This window comes from Camarhynchus parvulus, chromosome 24, assembly GCF_901933205.1.
Source record: "Camarhynchus parvulus chromosome 24, STF_HiC, whole genome shotgun sequence".
Lineage (NCBI taxonomy): Eukaryota > Metazoa > Chordata > Aves > Passeriformes > Thraupidae > Camarhynchus > Camarhynchus parvulus.
Genome location: NC_044594.1, coordinates 3,569,492 through 3,596,385, shown reverse-complemented (window position 1 = coordinate 3,596,385; position 26,894 = coordinate 3,569,492). Strand labels below are relative to the sequence as shown.

The window sequence follows — 26,894 nt, the reverse complement described above, 5'->3', positions numbered from 1 at the left end:
AAGCTGGAGCTCTGCATCGTCCCACTCACTCCCACAGCTCGTCAGCACAGCCCTCACAAGTTAATGGATGGGAGATGTTGCGATCTTCAAAGCTGGGATCAAAGCCGCTTCCCTTTGTTCAGCCCTTGATGTTTCCTCCCGTTACCTTTCTGAAAATAACAAAGCAACAACTTCTGATTGATCCCCTCCGCGTGTCCCCCCTGCTCTGCTCCAGCCCTGCAGCAGCTGAGGTACAACCAGAGAGGGCCAGAGCCCCTCAGTGCAAGAGCCACAAAGTGCCCTTTGTCCTGAGGACCCGGCTGAACCTTGTCCTCTGCCTTTAGCAGATTCTCCTGCTTCATCCAGCTGTTTATTAGTTGGGGGTTCCATCCAGCTGTTTATTAGATAGGGGTTTCACTGAGCTCTTTATCACATGAGGGTTTCACCCAGCTGTTTAACAAATGGGGGCTCCATCCAGCTGTTTATCAGATGAGGGTTTCACCCAGCTCTTTATCACGTGGGGGCTTCTCCAAGAGAATGTTGGGGGTTCTGAGCTGTGGGGGTTTCACCCAGCTCTTTATCAGATGAGGGTTTCACCCAGCTCTTTATCATATGGGCGATTCTCCAACAGAACGTTGGGGGTTCCGAGTTATTGCTCTGCTGTAAATGTAAATACATCCCGAAGATTTGAAGTTTCCATCCTACTGAGTCAAAATCACAAGCTGCATCCTAAATCTACCAGCTTCTCCCGCAGATGCATGTGATTTAATGGAGCAAGGGAACAGGAATAGATTCCCTTTTCTGAAGCAGCATTTCCATGATGCACAGGACAATGCCAGCCACCAGCAGTCTAAGAAAAAGCTATTTTTTTAGGGCTTTCAGCAGATTCTCCCTGTCTATGAACACACTCAATGCAATGAATCCTCACTTCCTACTGTTCTCCCTTGCCAAAAAATATTTAAAAAAAAACAAAGCCACCTGTATAGACTCTGGAGCAGAGCCTGAAAAAGCGGCACAAACCAAATCCTGCCTCTCCCCATCAGTGCAAATACACAAACACCGGCAGAGGAAGGCAGAGCGGAACCACGAGCCCTTGTAGAGGCAGGAGAGCACATGGGCAAACAAACCCAACCATATTCCTGCAGCAGCAGCTCCGTGACGCATCCAACCCCGACCCCCTCCTGCCTCCCCCTTTCCCCGGACCCAGATGTTATATGGCAGGAATAAGTGTCCCTATGGGAATGGGGGATGGGGGACACAGCAGGGCGTGAAGGGGAAACCAGGAGGGGTGAGGGGAATTAAAGCTGGGGGGAGAAAAAAAATAAAGAAGAAAGAAAAATAGAACCCAAACAATCAGATTTGCCCATTGTTTGGAACAATCGAAAAGGCTGTTTTAGCAATTCCGCCCTGCAGGAGAGGCAGGGCACGTGCGTGGGGGGGGGAGAGAACAAGGAGAGGGAGGAAAAAAAATAAAATAAAATGAAAATTAAAAAGGGATCAGCCCGCGGAAAGGAAGAGAAACGAAGCATCTCCGCACCATGATGTCACGCCGCCTGCTCTCCAGCCCCCCGAACGCAGAGGAGCAGCAGCAGCAGCAGCAACCAACATGGACTCCAGCTTTAATCTGCCCGGAGAGCGCCTGTGTGCGATGGAGGAGCCGCCAGAGCCGAGCCCTGCGTGTGACACACGTGTGACAGCGACAGCACTGACCTGGCAGCCATTGGGGAGCGTGGAGCGGCTCAGCAGCAGCGGCAGCAGCAGCGGCAGCAGCTAGGCGGAATTCAGTGGGGATCGCCCGGCATTCATGGGGTTCATTCATTCATGCACTGTGCGGCCGGCCGGGAGGGTACTCACCTCCTGCAGCATGGCACGGCCCCTGCCGGGGCTCTCAGGGCCACCGCGGCGCTGCCCCGGCCCCGGCCGTGCCCATGCCCGTCCCCCCGGTGATGCTGCCCGGTGCGGCCGCACACGCTCCGCGCACACGCCTGCGCAGCGCTTTACATAATGCGCCCACCCCTGCCCGCCCCGCTCGCATCGCGCCGGCAAAGAGACCCCCAAAGGCTGGAGGAAACGCTACGAGTTACAAATCCGACAGGTTGGAAATGTTGTGTTTGTCCTCGTTCTACAGAACGTGCCCACTCCTGCCCGCCCCAATCGCATCGCGCCGGCAAAGAGACCCCCAAAGGCTGGAGGAAACGCTACGAGTTACAAATCCGACAAGTTGGAAATGTTGTGTTTTACACAATGTGCCCACTCCTGCCCGCCCCGCTGGCATCACCCCGGCAAGGAGACCCCCAAAGGCTTCATAAGGGGTTGAAAACACCATACGAGTTAAAGATCCGACAGGTTGGAAATGTTGTGTTTGTTCTCCCTGCTTTACATAGTGCGCTCACCCCACTCACATCACCCACTCCAAAGAGACCCCCAAAAGCTTTTTGAGGATTTAAACACTACTATGAGTTAAAAATCCCACAGGCTGGAAATGTTGTGTTTGTCCTCCTCAATTTACAGAATGTACCCACTCCTGCCTGCCCCGATCGCATCACCCCGGCAAAGAGACCCCCAAAGGCTGGAAAAAACCACTACGAGTTACAAATCCGACAGGTTGGAAATGTTGTGTTTGTCCTCCCCGCTTTACAGAATGTGCACACGCCGCTCCCCCCGGCAAAGAGACCCCCAAACGCTTTTCGAGAATTTAAACAGTGTGAGTTAAAGATCCGACAGGTTGGAAACGTGTTTGTCCTCGTTTTACAGAATGTGCCCACCCCTGCCTGCCCCACTTGCATCACCCCAGCAAAGAGACCCCCAAAAGCTTTTCAAGGATTTAAAGAAGGAGTTAAAGATCCAACAGGTTGGAAATTGTTTACATAGTTCCCATCTCTTTGCACCACCCCTCCAACCCAAATTAAATACTGAGTTAAAAATCCCACAGGTTGGAAATGTTGTGTTTGTCCTCCCGATTTACAGAATGTACCCACTCCTGCCTGCCCCGTCGCACCACCCCCTGCAAAGAGACCCCCAAAGCGAAAAACCACTACGAGTTACAAACCGAAGGTTGGAAGTGTTGTGTTTGTTCCCTGCTTTACAGAATGTGCAACCCGCTTTCCCCCTCCAAAGAGACTTTCCGAGGATTTAAACACTACTATGAGTTAAAAATCCCACAGGCTGGAAATGTTGTGTTTATCCTCCTCGTTTTACAGAGTGTGCCCACCCCTGCCCGCCCCACTCGCATCACCCCAGCAAAGAGACCCCCAAACACTTTACAAAGGGTTGGAAAAATGCTACGAGTTAAAGATCTGACAGGTTGGAAATGTTGTGTTTGTCCTCCTCGTTTTACAGAATGTGCCTGCCCCGCTCTCGCATCTCCCCTGCCAAAGAGACCCCCAAAAGCTTTTCGAGGATTTAAACACTACGAGTTAAAAATCGGACAGGTCGGAATTGTTGTGTTTGTTCTCATTTTACATAATGTGCCCATCCTGCTCACATCTCCCCCTCCAAGAGACCCCCCAAAGGCTTTGCAAAGGGTTGAAAAAACACTACGAGTTACAAATCCGACAGGTTGGAAGCGTTGTGTTCGTCCTCCCCATCTCTCTCCCTGCCCGCCCCGCTCACATCTCCCTGGCAAAGAGACCCCCAAAGCTTGTCAAGAATTTAAACAACACTACAAGTTAAAATCCGACAGGTTGGAAATGTGTTTATCCTCCCTGCCTCCCTCCTTGCAGGCCACGCTCACATCTCCCCCGAGGAACCCAAAAAAAAACCGACCCTAAAAGCTTTCCAAGGACACCAACAAAACCCCAAGAGTTAAAATCCCACAGGTTGGAAACATTGTGTTTTGTCCTCCCCTGCCTCACACGCGCTGCTGGGAGAAAGTTTCAAAGCGTGTAAGCAAGAACAGGCAGGAAAATTAAACCCTAATTAAGCGGCCACGTGGATTATCTGAGCTGAATTAAACAACGCTCATTCAGAGTTAAGGTGACCTCAACTCAATTTAGCCGGCTCTGTCTAGGAAGCTAATTTGGTTTCTTTTTTTTTTTTTTTTGTTTCTCTTGCAGCGCTTATCCATGTGTAAACAGGCCTGGGATTTTTAAAGCAACATAATCCAGCAAAGTTTACAGCTTTTTCAGCATTACGACACTGCATCCCTCCAAACCTGCTTGGGACATCTTTATTCCAGAATATGGAGATGGACTTCGGTCCCTCTCAATACAATAAATAAGGGACAATAAGTCCCTCTTAGAACAATAAAAATTAAGATGAAGGACTATGAGAGCAAAGCAATCACCCAGCTTGCATTTGCCTCCCAGGCCTTGTGTGTGCAAGGAAATAGAGTAGAACTGAGCTGGAACTGCACTGACACCCCTGATTTGAGCACAAGTGTCCTCGCGTGGAATTACACTGAATTATTGGACTCGGGATGCTGTGAGTGACCCCCACTGACAGCACAAGGAGCTGTTCCCTGAATGCTGTAAATACTGATCACTCTGCCCATTGCTGCTCTTGTTGTGTTTTGCTCCTTCCACACCCAGGGCTGAGCATTTTCTCTTTTCCTGACAGTCAGTCCCAGCTTTGGGTGCTAATTCCCAGAAGAGCATCTCCCCAAAAGGCTGATTATCCATCATTCCACTGTAATCAACAGCAGTGGGAGCAGGAGGTGCTGCAGCAGGCTCAGATCAGTGTGATTCAAAGGCTGCACAGGATTTTAAACTGAAAACAGCACCACCATCCACACCTCTGTCTGGATACCACAACACAACCATCACCTTCACATTACTCAGAGATTACACCTAGGTGCACATGAATTCACTGTTCTAATAACTTTGTTGCATCCATCAGCCTGAGGTCAGTTTTGTTGTTCCAAATGCTTCCCAAAGTTTGCCAGCTGGAGAATTAGTAATTTATTTCAAGGAAATGACGCTTTAAATTGAAATTTTCCCACTCCCTGTGCCCAAGGATGGTGTGACTCCCACTGAAACACCCTGTGTAGGATTGTACCCAGGGTCAGTGAGTGGATAATCTGGATAAACCCAGAGAAGAGCAACCAGCACTAAAGGCCCTGAATCCTTCCAGCACAGCCTGGAGGCCAAGGAATGGCAGAATTTAAATGCTCACCTGGAATCCAGGTTTGATCCCACTGGGTACCAGCTGGAAATGCCGAATATTGGAGCTGGATGAATCCTGACCAGACAAGAGAAACCTATTTTGGGAAGCAAACAGAACTAACCACTGTAACTAATTCAAGGCTCAATTACCCATCTGTGGCAAGCATTATTATGCAAGGGTTTGTGTTCTCCCAAACACTGTTCTGTACCTCCAACCAGAATCAATTCAAGCCTCACACTTTGCATTCAGCAGCTCTTGGAATGAGATATCTGAATGGTCCCATTTTGTTTTACAGCCTATGGATCTTTCAGTGGTTTTTTTTCCTCTCTTCCAGAAAGTGAGAAAATAGTTAAAACCACAATTCTTAGCCCACACAAATGTTGATACCTTTAGTCTGGATGAATTTTAAGGTTTGAACAGATGCTGTTTTTCAATTGCCACATGAGTTACACTGACCCAAATGCTGAGATAAATTCAATATAATGGCTCCTGCAGATCTGGAGCACACAAAGGCTCAAAGCAGCTCATGGAGTGGCAGGACAGACATGAGGTGAAGTCTAACCCACCCTTCAGACTGTCAGGAGAGAAACGAATCAAACAAAAGTCCTGCTCCCAAAAGCACTGTAAGAGCAGTGGTTAAAACGCAAGATTTATTTAGAGAAAAGCTTCTTAGGCTGATCTGGCATGGTGTGCAAGGGGCAAAGTTATGGGGAATTTGGAAAGTCACACAGCACCTCAAAAGCTTTACAAACTTGGTCAGATCTGCAAAGTTTCACCCCAAACTCTTGGAAGGACAAAGAGTTTTTACATTTCTGCAGCACCATCCCTGGCACTGAAGACAGCTCATTTTCGTGGTGATAAAAGTTGGATAAAACTGCACTGAGAGAGGATCTTTAGGAGCCTTTAAGGAAACTCTTCTGGACATGAAGCTGCAAGTTCCTGTCTTGTTCAAGAGCTGCAAGAATGCGTTTTATGCCAGCTGGGCTCGCTTGCACGAGCCTGCTGTTCAAGACTCAGGACAAGGACTTTATTTCATGTGTGAAGGACAATGTGAGCATCTGCCTGCTGAGCGTGACATGGTCACAGCCCTGAGCTTCCATAACAGCTCCTAAAGATCGTCTCTCAGTGCAGTTTTATCCAACTTTTATCACCACAAAAATGAGCTGTCTTCAGTGCCAGGGATGGTGCTGCAGAAATGTAAAAACTCTTTGTCCTTCCAAGAGTTTGGGGTGAAACTTTGCACATCTGACCAAGTTTGTAAAGCTTTTGAGGTGCTGTGTGGTTTTCCAAATTCCCCATAACTTCGCCCCTCGCACACCACAGCTCTACCAAGCCCTGCAGGAGCACCAGAGCCACATCTGGGCATCCCTCCCTCCAATTTCCTGGGTCAGGCTCATCAGTGGCCAGGCAGGCAGCACCTTCTCCTTGCCCAAACTGGGCCTGCAGTGCCTGCAGGGCTGTTGTGCTGCTGTAACACAAGCACTCTCATGCATATTGCATCTCCCAGCCCGAGGAAATGAGGCGCTGCCTGGGTAATTAAAGCCCGGGGCTGGTGACAGATCCACAGCAGGGCCTGGATGTCCAGGCCTGCAGAGCATCAGCTGGGGCTGGCATCAGCTCTCCAGAGCAATCCTACCCTCCCTGTAAAGCCACACCAGCGGTGCAGAACAAAAAGGAGCCTTTAAAATCTGTCTGCAGAACGTCAGGCAACAATGAGCAGCTGGGTGGGTAAACACACAGGGTTTCTCATTTCCCCCCCTTAATTCTTTGCCCACCTTTAATATGATCTGGTTTGAAAAGTTAAAGCCACTGGGAGAGCTCTTCCCCACCATCTCTGCCCGTCAGCTGAGTTCAGAACAGAACCAGGGGGACACACCTGCATTGTGTCCCCAGCCTTGCCTTTGAAAAAGGCACAACAGAAACGTCAAAAAGCATTGAAGGAACACGTGTCCTGAGGGAAAACCCAGTGCAACAACCTCGAGATGCACAAGCAGGATTAGCACTGGTGGGAAACTGGGTGGCAATTAGCATTTTGCATATGTTTAATTTGCTCTTTTGCTATTCTCCCTCTTCAGGAATGAATGGGTGCACTCCTGACTGCACACCTCGGGACAGGGGGATTCTCTGGCTGGGTATTGCTCCTGTTTGACAACTCCTGCTCAGCCCACGGGTGCTACTCCTCAAACCCACAGGATTCCCAGCCTGTGACCGTGTTCCCGGGGTCTGAGGTTGAGGGAAGAGACGAGGATCTGACTCCATGTTTCAGAAGGCTTGATTTATTATTTTATGATATATATTACATTAAAACTATACTAAAAGAATAGAAGAAAGGATTTCCTTAGAAGACTAGCTAAGAATAGAATAAGAAGGAATGATAACAAAGGCTTGTGGCTCGGACTCTCTGTCCGAGCCAGCTGGACTGTGATTGGCCATTAATTAGAAACAACTAACATGGGCCAATCAAAGATCCACCTGTTGCATTCTACAGCAGCAGATAATCAATGTTTACATCTTGTTTTTGAGGCCTCTCAGCTTCTCAGGAGGAAAAATCCTAAAGAAAAGATTTTTCATAAAAGATGTCTGCGACACCACCCTGTCAAAGCAACAAGAAGCACTCTCCCTTTCTCCTTGTGGAAAACGGGCTCCTAGACAGGTGCCAGACCAAGCAGAACTCTTTCTGAGCTGGCAGTGGCATTTTCACAGAGTCCATGGATTCCTAGAGCAGTGGGGGCTGGAGGAGGCAGGGAATCATGTGCTCACAGGCATGGGGAGGAAGAGGGGGAGGAGGAGAACAAGGGGAGAGAGAGAACAAAGTGTCAACATCTTAACTGGGACACACAAAGAGCCAGTTCTTAGTAAGAACTTAATCCAGGATTAACAAGAGGTCAGCTACCTCTGCAAGGAGACTGCACTAAGAGGAGCTAATTAGCTCTCCTTAATTGCACAAAAGGAACCACACAGAATTAAAGACGTCCACCAGCAGCAGGTCCCACCTCACCCAGGACACACAGCCCTACCTGTTGTCCCAACACCAGGCTCAGACAATCAGCACATGGAGAGGTGCAGGGATGGATGGCAGGGAAAAGGCTGTGGGGAGGTTCAGCACCAACAGGGGCTGGAGTGAGAGCTGGAGCCTCCACCAGCCAGGACAAGCATTTGCAGCATGGCCAGAGTCTGTCCAGGCAGGTTCCTCATCAGCCAAGTGTGACCGTGTTCACCGGGGTCTGACATTGAGGGAAGAGACGAGGATCTGACTCCATGTTTCAGAAGGCTTGATTTATTATTTTATGATATATATTATATTAAAACTATGCTAAAAAATAGAAGAAAGGATTTCATCAGAAGACTAGCTAAGAATAGAAAAAGAAAGAATGATAACAAAGGTTTGTGGCTCGGACTCTCTGTCTGAGACAGCCGTACTGTGATTGGCCATTAATTAGAAACAACCACACGAGACCAATCAAAGATCCACCTGTTGCATCCCACAGCAGCAAATAACCGTTGTTTACATTTGTTCCTCTCAGCTTCTCAGGAGAAAAAATCCTAAGGAAAGGATTTTTCATAAAAGATGTCTGTGACAGCCAAGGGCTGCCCCAAATCCCTGAGGAATCCCAGCCATCAGTTCACAGCGATGCCCAGGAGGGCGCTCAATGCAGTTCTGGCCTTCTTTAAGTCAGTGTGATCTCTGAAAATGAGGAGGAAGAGGAGCACAAGGCAAACCAGTTTTTCCCTGTAGGTTGAGGCCAAGAGAATCCCATCCCAGCACGGAGAGGCACTGCAGGATAGATGTGAGGAGAAATGGAGAGCACACAGCACCAGGGACAGGCAGCAGATCCCACCTGGGCGCCGCCAGGTTGGAATGATGCAGTGGGGAAGGCTGGCTGAGCTGCCCACCCCCAAATCCCCTCTCTGGGATTTCTAAACATGCACCACTCACACACCTGAAGCTCCTCTGCTTGGCACTAAATCCATCTGTTTTTTCCTGGGGAGCCATTGCATGTTCTGTCCTCCTGCACTGGTGCATCTTTCACCCCAGCAGCCCTTGCTCTGCTCTGACAGATAATGGACCCAGCAGTGCGCTGGAAAATGAAGATTAACAGGCACATCAATAACCCAGCAGATGTCTCTGAGATGAAGCACTAATAAAAGGAACTCCTGCATTTATTTGGGTTGCAGCACCGTGCTGAGGGCTAGGGATGTCAGGCAGACAAGGCCTGAGTGCATCTCAGCACGAGCAGCTCCCTTTTGCAGGGAGGATGAAGGGAAAAGCAAAACAGCTTTTCAGAGAATGCTGCCCTACCCACAAGGAAAAATAACAGAAACAGGAGCTCAGCCTAATTACAGGTCCCTGTGAAATCATCACAGTAGTGCCTCCGTTATTTATCCTTCTTTTCTTCCCTCAGGACAGAGTCAAATGTTTTGCCTCTGTACTTCCAGTGTCCCCACTGCTCCCACTGACTTCCTTAACTTCACTTGGCCCTTTCTTCCAGATTCCTGCAATCTGCTGGGCTCACCCCAAAACTGACCAAAAACCCCACAGAGCTGCTCAGTGCAGCCCCTGCCCATGTCTACAAAATAAGGTGGAGAATAAGGCTGTCCTACCCACAAAGAAAAAGGCCAGAAACAGGAGCTCAGCCTAATTACAGGTCCCTGTGAAATCATCACAGTAGTGCCTCCATTATTTACCCTTCTTCCATTAGCACAGAGTTAAATGTTTTGCCACTGTACTCCCAGTGTCACTGCAGCCAGGAGGGACCAGCAGCACCAAAATTTCACCTCAAACCCAACCTAAACAAACAAGTTCTTGGGATGCCACTGGGAATATTCTCCACTTTAAGTTCTTCCCCAGCTTTTTCCCCCAAATCCCTTCCACCCTGACTGACATTCCCCCATCAGCCGCATCTCCATCCCAGCATCTCCATCCCAGCCCTGCATCCTTTTTCCCCCTTCCTGAGGAGCTGCCTGACCTCCCAGCACACACACACACGCACACACACACACACACAGGAAGGATTCCCCGCCTGCCTGGGAGGTGAAAAACAAAAATCATCACAGTAGTGCCTCCATTATTTATCCTCCTTTTCTTCCCTCAGCACAGAGTTAAATGTTTTGCCACTGTACTCCCAGTGTCACTGCAGCCAGGAGGGACCAGGAGCACCAAAACTTCACCTCAAACCCAACCCAAACAAACGAGTTCTTGGGATGCCACTGGGAATGTGAGACAGGCACCCCCTCTCTGCTCCCAGGAACTGAGCAGCAGCCCCCAGTCGTGCTGCTCCTGTGCAGGCTGAGCACAAAGGGAGAGTCCCTGACATCTGGCTAAAGCTTCAATAGCTGCCATTGGGGAGAGCAGAGCTGTGCCAGGGGCTGGCCTGCAGCAGCTTCCTGGTACAGACAGGCCCCACCCAGCATCCAGCACCGCTCTGCTCCCTCTTCCCTGCTGGACTGAGCTGGAAGAGCTCACAGCTCATTCATAAAGAGAAGAGAAATTGTCCCAATTGTCCTAAAATGGTCCATGGGCCAACCTCTTTCTCCAGCGCTGGCTGGTGCAGTGAGTGCTTCTGCACTGTGTTGTTCTGTTATGGAAATTCCAGGTTCTCCATCCCTCCCAGCTGTTCCAATCTGGTTATCCAAACAGATCCCAGCCTCCTGCAGCCTCCTGCCTCAGTCTCTGCCTTCAGACCTGCCCTGTTCCACCTCTGATTTCCAACCCCAATCCAACTGGATTCACCCCTGCTCTCACTGACTTCCTTAACTTCTCTTGGCCCTTTCTTCCAGATTCCTGCAATCTGCTGGGCTCACCCCAAAACTGACCAAAAACCCCACAGAGCTGCTCAGTGCAGCCCCTGCCCCCACAACCACAGAATAAATAAGGTGGAGAATAAGGCTGCCCTACCCACAGAGACAAAGGCCAGAAACAGGAGCTCAGCCTAATTACAGATCCCTGTGAAATCATCACAGTAGTGCCCCGTTATTTATCTTCTTCTGTTTCATTAGCAAAGAGTTGAATGTTTTGCATCTGTACTTCCAGTGTCACTGCAGGGGCAGCCAGAAGAGATCAGCAGCACCAAAATTTCAAATTTCACCTCAAACACAAACAAACGAGTTCTTAGGATGCCACTGGGAATATTCTCCACTTTAAGTTCTTCCCCAGCTTTTTCCCCCACATCCCTTCCACCCAGACTGACATTCCCCCATCAGCTGCATCTCCATCCCAGCATCTCCATCCCAGCCCCACATCCTTTTCCCCTTTTCCCGAGGAGTTGCCTGATCTTCCAGCACACAAACACACACACAGAAAGGATTCCCTGCCTGCCTGGGAGGTGAAAACCAAAAATCATCACAGTACTGCCTCCATTATTTATCCTTCTTTTCTTCCATTAGCACAGAGTTAAATGTTTTGCCACTGTACTCCCAGTGTCACTGCAGGGCCAGCCAGGAGCGACCAGCAGCACCAAAATTTCACCTCAAACCCAAACAAATGAGTTCTTGGGATGCCACTGGGAATATTCTTCACCTTCCCCAGCTTTTCCCCCACATCCCTTCCACCCTGACTGACATTCCCCCATCAGCTGCATCTACATCCCAGCCCCGCATCCTTTTTCCCCTTTCCCCGAGGAGCAGCCTGCCCTCCCAGCACACACACACACAGGAAGGATTCCCCGCCTGCCCGGGAGGTGAAAAACGAGGATCAAGGATTCCAGGGGCACCTGTCAGCGCATGGCCCTTCCCGGGAGGTTCCTCCCCGCTGCCCTGCGAGCTGCCCGGGTGGGACCCCACGGAACCGCCCGGGAACCTCGCTGCTGCTGCTGCTGCTGCTGCTGCTGCTGCTGCTGCTGCTGCTGCTGCTGCTGCTGCTGCTGCTGCTGCTGCTCCGAGGCATCTCAGGGCCGCCAAAGGAGCTGACAAAACGATTCCCCGCTCTGATAAGGGCTCGGCATGGCTGGAACAAAGCCGCCTTTGCAATGCGCTGCCCGGCTCTGGCATCCCAGCCGGCTGCTGCCCGCTGGGGACAAAAGCGCCCGCTGTCGCTTTAAGGATGTCCCGCATCACCCGGTTAACCCTGGCTGCTCCTCGCTGCCCTCAGCAAGGAGGAATTGCATATTTCTGCTCTTCTCGTGCCCTTACCCATCGGTCCTGCCGCCCTGGTACCGCAGCCCTGGCACCCCGAGCAGAGCTTTATTAAATGCTCTATAATATATATTTTTAAATTTATTTATATTTATATATTTTTATATATTTATATACATTAAATATAAATATATTTGTATATATTAATATATTAATAAATATTATATAGTAAATATATAAAAATTTAATATAATATATTAAATAAATATTATATACTATATATTATATACTATATATTATATATTATATATTATATAATTATATATTGTATAGTGTCTATTATATATTATATATTATATATTATATATTATATATTATATATTATATATTATGTGTATATATTATGTATTATATATATATTATATATCATATATTGTATATTATATTGTATATCTTATATATAATTTAATGTAATATATTAAATATATACAATTTAATTTAATATACATATATTAAATCTATCTATATATATTATATATTATATTAAATACATATCGCCGTGCAAACCACCAGGGAGCACTTCTGTGACGACAAAGGAGCAGAGCAGTCAGCGTGGACATAAACATCCCAATTACCTCGAAATTCCACTTCCCTGTTCCCACAAAGCTCTGGCTTTTCACCCCGAGGGGCTGCACACCCTCCTAAACCTCATCAGGCAACACAAAGCATCGATTTCCCTGCTAGAACAGCAGGCAGCAACAGGAAATATTTAGAATAAATAGAAATATTTGCCTCCAACACTCGGGCATTTCCAAACGCAAGCTCTGGGAAAGGCCATCTTCTGCACGGAGGTTCTACAATGCAGAAGGTAACAATGTGACTCATCTTGAAAATGTGTATAAACACACTTAAAAAACCTGTCTGGGGAAAAATAAACAGAGGCTGCGCCTGATTCCCATCTGGGAAAAGCAGGAACGCAGCCCTGCTGCTGTCCTTGGCTTTGTACCTACTCCAGGCAGGTGCAACAGAGGAAACAAAACCACAGCCAGCAATTTAAAGAATTTAGAAAGCAAGAAAGCAGCACAGATGGACAGGGAAAGAGCAGAAAGCAAATGAAAAATGTCCCTGCAACGTGACAGAGGAGCAGGGGGGACGGATGTGACTGGGAGCTGATCAATCACCCCTCATGGAATGATGAAATATTTGCTCTGTATGATCAGTTAATCCCAAGCAGGAACACACTTAGAAGGGTGGCAAAGAACCAGACAGATCTTCTTACAGAGCAGTGAGTTCAAAGGAAAGCAACAAAAACATCCCGGCACTCACGAGGCTCGTTTGTGAAAACAAACTTGAAGGGTAAACAAAGTGGAGTGGTCAACAAATATTTGAAGAATGTAAATATTGGAGAGAAAGAGAAGCTGCATTAAAAGGTTTGGGGTGTTTTTTTGTTTTTTTTTTTTTGAACAGTGAGCAATGGAATGATATGAAATTGTGGGAAAGAAACAAGGCTGAAGTCAAATCCTCACAGCCAGCAGCAGGAGAGAAGTGGAATAAACTCATTCACTCGTCACATTCATAAACAGCAATAGGTAACTGTTAATAAACACAAACCAGACCCACAGAACCACAGAATATCCTGAGCTGGAAGGATCCCACAAAGATGACTGAAGTCCTGTACAGGACACCCCACTGGCAGGAGCATAGATCAATATTTCAGTAATATCACACTTCTTTCAGTCTCTAGCTCTGCTTTCCATTATTTCCATCTTTTAAAGAGGCAGCAGCCCAGTTTGCAGCAATGCAGGACTCTAAAGGTTTGCAATGATTACAAACCTAACTGATTGCAATTCTTGCAAACCGAATTGATTGCAATGATTGCAAACCTATGACTGCAAAATTAGGACTGGTTGAGTGTTACAGTTTCAAGGATTGCTTTGTCTTGCTGCATTTTTGTCCCCAAAACTTCCAAGACACACCCAAACATCCTTGGGATTTGGAGTTCCATGTGGGAAACCTTGCAAAGTGAATCCAAATCATCCTGAGTTCCTAATCTGGGCTGTGGTCCTTGAAAGAACAGATTTCCTCAGGATAACTGTGGTATCTCCAAATATCAGCAATGCACAGGGTGTTTTGGGACAATTACAAGGATTCAGATTGTTTTGGGACAATGATAAGGATTCAGATTTGTTTGGGACAATTTTAAGTATTCAGGTTGTTTTGGGACAATTACAAGGATTCAGGTTGTTTTGGGACAATTATAAGTGTTACAGTTTCAAGGACTGCTTTAACTTGCTGCATTTTTGTCCCCAAGACTTCCAAGACACACACAGACATCCTTGGGATTTGGAGTTCCATGTGGGAAACCTTGAAAAGTAACATCCAAATAATCCTAATCTGGCCTGTGATCCTTGAAAGAACAGATGTCCTCAGGATAACTGTGGTATCCCCAAATATGAGCAAGGCACAGGTTGTTTTGGGACAATTATAAAGATTTAGATTGTTTTGGGACAATGATAAGGATTCACGTTGTTTTGGGAAAATTACAAGGATTCACGTTGATTTGGGACCATGATAAAGATTCAGGTTGTTTTGGGACAATTATAACGGTTTTGGGAAGTTACAGGTTTGGGTTTTTTGGGACAATTACAATGTTTTGGGACAGTTACAAAGATTCGGGTTGTTTTGGGACAATTACAAGGATTCAGGTTGTTTGGGGACAATTACAAGGATTCAGGTTGTTTGGGACAATGACAAGGATTCAGGTTGTTTTGGGACAATTACAAGGATTCAGGTTTTGGCTCTGGGCAAGTCCCCTGTGAGAGGTACAAGGGATAAGGATGGATGTTTGCATTCCTCATCCTGCTCTTATTTCAGCACAGTTTGCTCTCTTCAGAGAATTGTTTAAGCTATAATAATTTTTTGCTCTCCTAAGCCAAGCTTCCAGTAGGGAATCATTACACAGCTATTAATAAACAATTAAAAGGAAAAACACCTTTCATCTCTGTGTGCCTCATCTGCAAACCAGGACTAATTCCACTTCCTTTCTTCTACCCTTTGTCCATCTTGACTATTTAGGATGGAATCTGTTCCTCCAAACTGGATGTGGAGCATGAAAATCTCCCAGCTCAGCAAATCTCTGTTTTCAAGAGCCTCTTTTGCTGTAAAACAACACAATTTTAGAAACAGTTCTATTTCCCAGATCAGCTGTGCTATCAGCTGCCTTTAAAACAGAAAAGAATCCACAGGGAACTTGTTCTTCCTGCTGGAAAAATAATAGAGCAGGTATTTGAAGCAGTGCTGCAGCTTTAGTGCCCTGGAGCAGGCACTGAATATTGCTCAGTTCTGTGAGCCCTGGCCTCTAGACACATCCTTCTTTCATGGCCTACAGCTAAGCTTGGCTTTGCCTCCCAAACCTCATTCCCAAAATGTGCATCAGGCTGTGCATCACATTTCTCTAGCAGCTGACAGCCCTGAAAAAAACCAAATTCCAGCTCTGAGGGCTGCACAGCCTCGCGAGCAAAGGGCGCTCCTTCCACATCCCCACAGCTGCTTTATTTCTGGTCCTGTGGGGTCAGAAATACACCAAAATTACAGCTCTGCCTCTCTCTGAAACTCCTCTGGCTCCGTGCAAACCTTTAACTCACAGCACCTCGTGTGTCCTCGCTGCAGCAGGGCTGAGACCTTGCCAATGATCTCTGCAATGCTCAGGCCTGGCCACCTCCTTCTGTCCTTCCAACACAGCCTGATTTGCTCAGCATCTCATTAAGGGGATGACTCTAATTAGAGGGAGCTGTTCTTGAGCTAAACAAGTTGTGTGTTCCCCCTCCAGCTAATTTGTTGTAATTTTATGCGCATAGCTGGACATTTCTTCTGTTACCAAATCGTTGCTACTCCTCAAAATACACCCAATTTCCCCCCAAAGTCCTTTTCATTCCACTCATTTTCTCCTCCATTTTTCTCCTTCCAATTCCAAGGCCTGAAATTAGCTGTGGTCCAAAACCACATTCTACCAAACCTGGTATTCTGAGTGGTTTATTATTCAAAATATATACCCCAAATATATGAATCTCCAACAAAAAAAAAAAAAATCCCCAAATTCCTCTTTGTCTGCTCCTCTGCCACATGCATGGAGTGGCTGTGACATTGCCAAAGGAGAGTGGCAGCATTTTGCATCTTTTTTTAGTTGGGGAAAAAAGCAGAGCATCTGCCCTCAGATCGCTTGGCTGTGACCACAGAGATCATTCTGTCCTGGAAAAAAAATGGTTACAGGGGAATAAACCGCTGCAAAATGTAAAATATAATCAACAGCACAGGCCTAAATCTGGCCAAAAGGAAAACTTTAGGAATGGAGAAGCTCAGAGGACATTCCAGCATCTTGTATTCAGCACGTGGCTCTGCAAGGGCACCCAGAAGGAAAAGGAACTCTGTGCAGCATTTTGGGTTTGGTATCTCCACTTCCTGAGCTTGGATATCCCATCATTGGATATATTATTGCAACTTCTACAATTTACTTCAAACAGGCTCAAAATCCTGAAATTAATAGTTACCAGCCGTAATAAGCATCAACTAAATAATAAGCATCAACTAAAATAATAATGGCATTAACTTCCTAACCAGGGCCTGAACTCAGAGGAGTTCTGGGGAAAGTTCAAGCAAAAACACAGCAGCTGCTCAATCAACCAAAGTTTAAACTGTTTAAAATAGAGAGAAATCTGGAATTTCAGCTGTAAAAAGCAGAAGGGGCCTTGACCAGGACACAGTAATTCTGTCAGGAAGCGCCACAAGGGTTTTGATGGCAATTTTTGCCTCTTCCAGGCCTTGCCCCTGCCCACTTGCTGAGCAGAAATGCAGCAGAAATTCCAGCTATGTGAGTGCTTCTCATCAGTGCAACACAACTATCAGCACACACGGGGTGAATCAGACACTGAAAAACGTGGGACACTGTCCAACAGCTCCTTCCAGCACTTGTCCCTTGAAAATCCCTGCTCAGGCAAAGGGAGAAGGAAGGGGAGACTGATTTCTGTCCAACAGCTCCTTCCCAAAATGTGGGAATTAAAATCTCTGCTCCAGGAAGGGGGAGAAGGAAGAGGACACTGATTTCTGTCCAACATCTTCTTCTAGCACTTGTCCTATGAAAATCTCTGTTCCAAGCACAAGGAGAAGGAAAGGGACGCTGATTTCTGTCCAACATCTTCTAACACTTGTTCCTTGAAAATCTCTGCTCCAGGCAAAGGGGGAAGGAAGAGGAGACTGATTTTTGTCCAACAGCTCCTTCCAGAACTTATCCCATGAAAATCTCTCCTCCAGGAAGGGGGAGAAGGAAAGGGAGACTGATTTCTGCCCTACAGCTTCTTCCCAAAACGTGGGAATTAAAATCTCTGCTCCAGGAAGGGGGAGAAGGAAGAGGAGATTGATTTTTGTCCAACATCATCTTCTAGCACTTGTCCCATGAAAATCTCTGCTCCAGGCACAGGGAAAAGGAAGAAGAGACTGATTTCTGTCCAACAGCTCCTTCCCAAAATGTGGGAATGAAAATCTCTGCTCAGGCAAAGGGAAAAGGAAGGGGGAGACTGATTTCTGCCCAAAACCTCCTTCCAGAATTATCCCATTAAAATCTCCGCTCCAGGAAGGGAGAGAAGGAAGGAGAGACTGGTTTGCCTCATTTTGCAGGCAGGGAAAGCAGGGCAGAGGCACCACGAGGATGAAAATGGTCAGTGACAGATCCAGGCACAATCAGGGCCTCTCGTGACCCCCAGCTCCCACAGGCAGCACCTTCCTTCCCTGCAGAAGGGACCGAGCTCTCACACAGCACCCAGCAGCCTCAGCTCCATGATTTATCTCCTCCTGACTGAATTTTCCACATTTTCAGGCTTTTTAGTGAGGAAAGGAATCCCTGGAACAGCCCCACTGCTGCCTCACCGGCCTCAGCTGCAGGCCCTGAGCGAGCGAAGGCTGCAGAATTGCAGAGCCACTCCAGTCTGCCCTTCACTTGACATTTCTGAGGACTGGAGACAGAGCAAGGTGATCCTGCCATCTGATAAGAGGGGAAGGCAATTTCCCAGCAAAACAAACGATTGGGATTCAATTAGCCAAAATAATCTGCAGCCCAAGGAGAGATCTGGGGGAGAGATTCTGGGTGCTGCAGCAAACTCTGCACAGCGCAGCTTCTTCGTGGCCCCAGTCACAGAACTGCTCTGTCTGCCTGTCCTCAGAGAGGTTTCAATCTGCACACACATATCAGAGGACAAAATTACAGATGTTTATCCAAATTTAAATCAGAACTTGATGCCAAGAACCAACCACATCAGAAACAAAACTATTAAAGGGATGCTTTTGCCAGTGGATCATCACACAGCAAACCCAGCCTCAGATTGAGGGTTTGAAAATGCCTTGGTTTTATTTCAAATGGTTCTATTCCACTGTAATTTCAGACTTTTGCTAAAATAAAAGTTGTGTTTCACAGCCTGTTGCCACTGCAGGTATTAATCCAGCGTGGCACTGTGCAGCCAGGACAAAAACTGGTGCTGGGCTGATCCTGCTTCTATTTCTGCCCCTCTTGGTGCCCATGAGCACAGCCTGGCCAAGGGAATTGTGTGCAAAGCTCTTTCTTCGCTTTAGCGCACTCAGATTAGGCTCCTCACTGCTTCCTAGGGCTTCCCACCATGGAAAAGGGCAGAAAAAACAACACCAAGGCCTGAGAAATGAGCACAAAAGCTGCTAATTACCCCTCAGTGACCGCGTGCCACAGAGCCATCTACAGAATCAACCTGCCAAGGCTGCTCCAACCTGTCCTTCCAGGCACCCGGCACGACATCTTCTTGCTGGAAAAGGATAAAAAACCCTTGATTTATGGCCAGCCAGAAGGTTCAGGACGTGTGGCCAGGTCAGAATGTTCTGGATGCAGGGGAAGATGAGCGACCTGTTAATGAGGTTTGCTCTTCCTGCCGCAGCCAACGGGAACATCGTGATTCCTCAGATCCACTTGCAGAATTCATAAGGAGCTAAGGCCTCTCCTTTTCCCTAAAAAACATATTTATATGTATGTGGGTCAGCTCTGGTGGTTTTTACCGAGGATTATCAGCACCTATTTCTTCCCCCTGAATAAAAGGCACAAAGGGTGATGTAGGAGCAGAAGAATCAATGCAGACAGGAAAGACTGAAAATGCAACATTTGGACCTGTAATGTGAAGGTCAAACAGCACAATGGGCACGGCAGCACAATTATGTAACTTTCACAGAACTATTTTGCGAGGCTTCTCCAGAAATTGAGGAAGGATTGATTTGGAAATCCAATTTCATTTGGGATCATTTGCAGTGCCACAGGACGAAGTTCACTGCACGCAGCAGCTCTTTAAGGCTCTGCAGCTTCAACACCAAATTGGAAGTGATTTAAGCAGCTTCATCATTTCCTGGGTAATCAAGGAGCCACGAATCCCAGACACCCACGTTTGTCACCCCGGTGTGTCACAGCGATGCGAGGACAGAACCTTCCCTCCCGTTCATTTACATCTCAAAGGAGCTGCCGGGCTGGGGGAGCAGAGCAGGGTGGGATGAGTGTGACAGCTCAGGAACCCCTCCCTCCCCTCTTACACATCCATTTCTAGATTCCCAGAGCTGGGAAGGGCAGGGGCAGCCTGGCGGAGGTACCAAGGGGCTCCAGCAGGCAGAACTGAAACTGCTTCAAGCCAATCTTCACCGCTCCCTGACATCACACAGCTGCTAATGGGACGAGTGTGACAGCTCAGGAACCCCTCCCTCCCCTCTCACACATGGATTTCCAAAATTCAGAGCCAGGGAAGGGCAGGGGCAGCCTGGCGGAGGTACCACGGGGCTCCTGCAGCCGCAGCCTCCAGAATGCAGAACTGAAACTGCCTCAAGTCAATCTTCCCTGCTCCCTGACATCAAACAGCTGCTAATTTTAGCTCTGCTGTTCTGTAACCCTACCTAGTTCCCATCCCACCCCCACAACTACATAATAGATCCTTCCCTCAGATAAGCAGGGTGTTGGAACATTGAGAGTTTTGTTAGGTTTTTTTTTTTCCCTCTCACCCACAGGCACTAGCAGAAAAATGAATTACAGATTTATTTTTAGCGGAGCCTTTGGCCCTTCTTTTCTCTGTAGGTTCCAGATTGCAGGTTCTGCAGCTCAGAACTATTCCAAGCAGCACAGCAGCACAAGCAATGCAGAAGGAACCACAAAAGAAGGAAAATCACACGAGCAGAGTTTTACTCAGTATCCCATTTATGGGACATCAAGTGTAGCTACCAGCTTGGTTTTGTCCCTGCAACGCTCTTCTGGCATCAGATTTCCATTTTTCATCAAAGATCTAAATTAGTTTCCATCTCTGCTGGATCATGAACTCCCCAGAACTCCTAAGAAGGAAGAGCAGGGCAGGCAGCACGGCCTGAGATGGAAGGGGAGGGAAAGGCTGCTGTGGTTTTTCGGCTTTCTGAGATTTAAAGCTCGAGGCCTGGCTGATTACAGTCCCTGAGGAGCTGTGAGATAACCGTGACGTCAGCCTGGAGGCAAAAGCTCTCCCTCACAATACCAGGTCACGATATAAAGATGAAAACAGCATTAGAACACAAAAATGACCAATTAAACCACAACACCAGACTGTGACGAGGCAAATTGCTGCTGTCATCTGTCCTGCCAGCATCCTCGGGGGCTGCAGCATCACTGCTGCCAGCCGGACGCTGTGACAGCACAGAAGGTCCTTGCAGGGTGCCACTGCCGCTCTGGGATGTCACCCAGCCCCCCTGGCTGTGCCCAGCTGTGCTGCAGAGCCCCGGGGCCAGCGGGAGCCACATGGGGTGAGATCATTTGGGCAGGGGGAGGTGGCTGCTGCAGGAAATGCAGGGCACGGCATGGGGGAGCAGCAGTGCAGGAAATGCAGGGCATGGTGTGAGGGAGCAGCAGTGCAGGAAATGCAGGGTATGCTGTGAGGGAGCAGCAGTGCAGGAAATGCAGGGCATGCTGTGAGGGAGCAGCAGTGCAGGAAATGCAGGGTGTGCTGTGAGGGAGCAGCAGTGCAGGAAATGCAGGGTATGCTGTGAGGGAGCAGCAGTGCAGGTAATGCAGGGCATGGTGTGAGGGAGCAGCAATGCAGGAAATGCAGGGCATGGTGTGAGGGAGCAGCAATGCAGGAAATGCAGGGTATGCTGAGAGGGAGCAGCAGTGCAGGAGATGCAGGGTGTGCTGAGAGGGAGCAGCAGTGCAGGAAATGCAGGGCATGCTGTGAGGGACCAGCAGTGCAGGAAATGCAGGGCGTGCTGTGAGGGAGCAGCAGTGCAGGAAATGCAGGGCGTGCTGTGAGGGAGCAGCATGGGGACACCCAGGGGATGCAGCGGGGCCGTGGCACTGCAGAGCTGCTCCATCCCAGCGCTCCCAGCATGTCCAGCACATGCTTTGCTCTCCTGCTAGTCCACTGAGCTATTATGCAACTCCAGGACAGCCCCAGAGGTCCCCTGATGTCCCACCCAGCGGGATTTGGTGTCATCCCACAGCACAGGAGGGATGTGGGGCCTGAAATCTGGGAAAGGCAGGTGCTGTTCCTGAGGGTCAGGGCAGGCTGTGCTGCTGGCAGCTTTCTGTCCCTCCCTGGTACAGACAGACATCATGTGTCTCCCTGAGCATGGCTCTGGAGGAAATCTGGGTTAACCCCAGCAGTGCTGCTGCTGCACCAAGGACCTGAGGATTTGTTTGCAGCCCATGCACTGGATGCTTTTTCTTTGTATAAATCCCAACCCTGTAAGCCCATTTTGTATCAAGGCTGTCCAGCCCACATCAAACACCCCAAGCAGGTTCAGAGAGCCCTGCATTCATTCTGTGCTCCTCCAATCCATCCAGCAGGGGCAAACACACAGATTTGGGCAAAGCAGGGCCTGAAATAACATTCCTTCTCACCCTCCTGTGCTGGATATTGCAGCACAACCAAATAAACAGAATATCCTAAGGGGAACGGAGTGACAGCTGCAGAGATCCAGAATGCTGTCTAATTAAATAAGGGAAGCAATCAGAATATTTAATTTTGGGACTGGGATGAAGGGGGATGCTGAGGAGGCAGGGCTTGGGTAGCACCTGCCAGGTGATTCCAGGAGAGCTGGGGGAAACTGCTCGGGATCTCTATGGAGAACAAAGGGGCCCGGGAGTGCCCAGAGCCCGAGGAAGGGAGAGGGAAGAGCGGCACCTGCTGCAGCCCGGCCAGCACTTCCCCCAGCGCTGTAAGCTGCTTATGTCCCCAGGAAGGCTCCGGAGCCCCCGCTCGGCCCCCAGCCCGCACAGGCACCGGGGTGCTCCAGCGGGAGCTGCCGGGAGCGCTGCGATGAACTGGGATGAACTGGGATGAACTGGGATGAAGTGGGAGCGCCACAGCCGCGATGTCCCTGCCGGGTTTGCGGGCATGCAGCGGGGCCGTGGCACTGCAGAGCCGCTCCATGCCAGCGTTCCCAGCATCTCCAGCACATGCTTTGCTCCTCTGCCACTCCACCGAGCTATTATGCAACTCCTCAGCCCAACTGCACGGCACAGCGGATCACTGCGAGAGAGGGGCTTGTTTTTCTTCATTCAGAAAAAGAAAATCACGTAATATTTTCAAATGCTGATATCTGTATCATCTGTACAGCCTGTGTGACACACAGCCATGTACACACAGGGAAAATTCAATGGCTCTCAGCGTAATTAAATAAAAGACAGAATTAGAGAAATTAGAAAAAGAGATGACCTATTGAGTCATCCCTGGCTCTGGTCTGTCCCCTGGGGCCCAGTACAAGATGCTTCCTAGTGCTATACTGTGGTGCTTTTATTTTTTACACAGAAAAAAAAAAAAAGAGATAAAATTAAAATAGCAACAATAAGTAAAATAACATGCAAAATAACTTTGCTGTTTTCTCACACTTTACAGGCGAGGATCTCAAAGCACCACATTCATCCTGATGCAAACTAGCACAGTTGAGAAGGAGGCCGTTATTTCTATGATTACTTCCTTTTTCATTACAGGAAAAAAAAAAAGGATTAAGGAAAAGAAACAGGCCTTCCCATTGCCCTTGTCATCCAATTCAACCCAAATTACGAAGTCACATTCCTCTGTTAACCGTGGAACCGTTCCCATCTGATAAAGTTCTGGTTAAATCAATTTCATCATCATAATTCAAAGCCTATTTATTCCAACTAAGTGGTTTTGACATATTGGAAATTTAAAATAGTTTTGATATACTTGGGATCCTATGTAAACCTTTGGTGGTCACGTTGATATTATATTTTATATAGAGATATATAATTGTATCCTCTACTACATATATATATATGTATGTATATATGTAATAGAGAATACAATTATATATTATATATATATAATTGTGTATATATATACAATTATATATACAATATATATATTTACCTATCCCTGAAAAATACAAACTTGACCAACAAAATATATTTATATATATATTATGTATATAAAAATATATATGTATTTACCTACCCCTGAAAAATACAAACTTGACTAACAATTATGTATTTTTATATATATATATATATATTTACCTACTCCTGAAAAATACAAACTTGACCAACAAAATATCTTCCTGGGAACATTTCAGACACACACACACACAGAACTTTGTAAATTGCCTTTCACCCACACAATGTTTTCTTTCACTGCCCACTTAGCCAAACCTGGTGAGTTTCTCCCCAGAACACCCCGGAATGATGAAAGAATTATGGAGCCCTCGGGTACCTTGCCGGCAGCTCCGGGCTCCCTGGAACTCTGCTATCGATGTCCTTACAGCACCACGGCAGCGAGGAGCATCCCCAAAATCCGCTGCTTAGAGGACAAGCCGAGCAGGAGCCATTCCACGCACGCAGCATCCAAAACACTTTTTTATCCCCCCACCTTTCTTCGGCAGAATGTGCCCGCGGTTATTTCCCTGTGCGAGCCGGGTGAGGCGGCTCGGGCAGAGCCCGGCAGCGGAGCAGGGATGGGGGGGATGCGGCCGGAGCGCTCCGGGCATCGCAGCGGATGCGGAGCTGCCCGGGCAGCAGCGGCCCAGCGCCGCATCCACCGCCGGAGCCTCTGCCGTGCCTCCCTCCCCGCAGCCAGATCCCCCCGGCACTGCCGCAGCGGAACTTGCCGGATCTCATCCCTTTTTCCCCCATTTCAGGGAGAGACGGGGGGACCACAGCATCAGCATCATGACCCCCCAGCCCTTCTCCGCACCGCGCGCTTACCAGGCGAGCTTGAACCCTTTCATTAGTACAGCCACGATAATCCGCTGCCCGTGTCCTTGTCTGCCCACTGACAGCTCCAGAGGTGCCAGCACATATTGGAGCAGCCCCGGGCGGCGAGCGTCCCGCGGGGAGCGCCGAGCCCCATGCGCCGAGCCGGGGCACGGCCGCCCCCGCCCCCCGGAGCCGCGGCGAGGCGCGCAGGGCTCCGCGCAGCAGCAGCGACGGCAGCAGCGCCGGGGGCTGGGGCTGAGCCGCCCCGCTCGCTGCTGCTGCTGCTGCTGCTGCTGCTGCTGAGCATGTGCGGCAGCCGCGGGACCGCAGCGTGCCATGGCACCCGCGGCACGGCCCGGCCCCGCTCCGCCGGCACACGGCCCGCAGCCCCGCCCGGCCACGGGGGCGCGGGTACAGCGGGGGGCCGCTGGGGACAGCCCCCGGGGACAGCGAGGGGCCGCTGGGGACAGCCCCCGGACATGGCAGGGACAGCGAGGGGCCGCTGATGACAGCCCCCAGGGACAGCACCCAGGGACAGCGAGGGGCCGCTGGGGACAGCCCCCAGGGACAGCGAGGGGCCGCTGGGGACAGCCCCCAGGGACAGCACCCAGGGACAGCGAGGGGCCGCTGGGGACAGCCCCCAGGGACAGCGAGGGGCCGCTGGGGACAGCCCCCAGGGACAGCCCCCAGGGACAGCGAGGGGCCGCTGGGGACAGCACCCAGGCACGGCAGGGACAGCGCCCGGCAGAGCGGTTTGGACAGCCTTGCACGCTGGCAGGGATGGGACATCCACAGCTTCTCTGTTCTGGGGTCTCACGCCCCTCACAGTAAAGAATAGTTCCTATTATCTAACCTAAACCTCCTCTCCATCAGTGCGAAGCCACTCTGCACTCCGTGCCCCTCACAGTAAATATTTCCTATTATCCAACCCTACTCTCAGTGCAAACCCATCCCTTCTGTCACTCCATGCCCCTCATAGTAAAGAATATTTCTGATTATCCAGTCTAACCCTCCTCTCCATCAGAGTAAAGCCATCCCCCCTGCACTCCATGCCCCTCACAGTAAATATTTCCCAATATCAAAACCTCCTCTCTGTCACTGTGAAGCCATCCCCCTTGCCCTATCACTCCAAGCCCCTCACAGTAAAGAATATTTCCGATTATCCAATCTACCCCTCCTCTCAGTCACTGTGAAGCCATCCCCCCTTGCCCTGTCAGTCCATGTCCCCCCAGTAAAGAATATTTCCTATTATCTAACCTAAACCTCCTCTCCATCAGTGCGAAGCCACTCTGCACTCCGTGCCCCTCACAGTAAATATTTCCTAATATCAAAACCTCCTCTCTGTCACTGGAAGCCATCCCCCTTGCCCTATCACTCCAAGCCCCCCACAGTAAAGAATACTTCTGATTATCCAATCTAACCCTCCTCTCCACCAGTGTGAAACCATTGCCCCTCACAGTAAATATTTCCTAATATCTAAACCTCCTCTCTGCCAGCATGAAGCCATCCCCCCTGCACTCCATGCCCCTCACAGTACAGAATATTTCCGATTATCCAATCTACCCCTCCTCCCTGTCACTGTGAAGCCATCCCCCTGCCCTGTCACCCCATGCTCTCATAAAGCCCCTCTCCCTCTCCCTTGCAGACTCCCCTCAGCCCTGGCCATGCTTCCCTACTTTGAAATCGGTTTCTGGGGCCAGCAAGCACAGGAGGGAGGTCTGAATGCCCCTCACACACGTGGGCTGTGCTCCCTTGGCCTTTTTCTGCAGCAGGAGCTTGATTTGCTTTTCCCTTCCAGCACAAGGTGCTCTCCATGCAGGGGAGCTGCAGGAAGAGCCCCAGGGCTCTCCCCACTCCGCCAGTGCTGCAATATTTGGTCGTTGATGCTTGGGGGGGATTTGCCAAACCCCCACTCCAATTCCTACCCCAGAGCAGGGATGAGCTGATTGCTCAGGCCAAAAAAAGAGAAATCCAGCCCTGCTGGGACATGTAGCCTGAATTTCAATTTGCACCCATTTCTCCTTGTCCCTATCACCACAGCTCCTGACAAAGATCCCCTCTGCAGCTTCCTGAAGGGAAGAGAGGCATCCCCTCCAAGGCTCACCTGAGGGCTGTGGAAACTAATGGGAAACAGAATTTCCTAATGGAAAACTGAATATCCTAATGGAAAACTGAATTTCCTAATGGAAAACCAAAATTACTAATGGAGAACTGAATTCCCTAATGCAAGACTGAATTTCCAAATGGGAAACTGAATTTCCGGATAGAGAACTGAATTTCCTAATGGAAAACCAAATATCCTAATGGAAAACTGAATTTCCTAATGGAAAACTGAATTTCCTAGTGGAAAACCAAATATCCTAATGGAAAACTGAATTTCTTAATGGAAAACTGAATTTCCTAATGGAGAACTGAATTTCCAGATGGAGAACTGAATTTCCTGATGGAGAACTGAATTTCCTAATGGAGAACTGAATTTCTTAATGGAAAACCAAATTTCCTAATGGAAAAGTGAATTTCC

The 26,894-nt window shown here is 48.8% G+C and overlaps 1 protein-coding gene across 7 annotated transcripts in view; it reads right to left on the bottom strand.

Annotated features, from left to right (window-relative positions):
- GRAMD1B (GRAM domain containing 1B) overlaps window positions 1-26,894 on the bottom strand; it is a 116,232-nt gene that overhangs the window by 46,372 nt on the left and 42,966 nt on the right. The window contains exon 1 of one of the 7 annotated variants that reach the window (XM_030964823.1): window positions 24,383-24,534. The exons of 4 other annotated variants lie outside the window; for them this stretch is intronic. In XM_030964823.1, coding sequence (XP_030820683.1) covers window positions 24,383-24,405 — 23 coding nt within the window. In that variant the 5' untranslated portion in view covers window positions 24,406-24,534. Of the gene's footprint in view, window positions 1-1,689; window positions 1,944-24,382; window positions 24,535-26,894 lie in introns of those variants that run through there. 2 more of the 7 variants (XM_030964824.1, XM_030964825.1) reach the window with 2 other exon arrangements.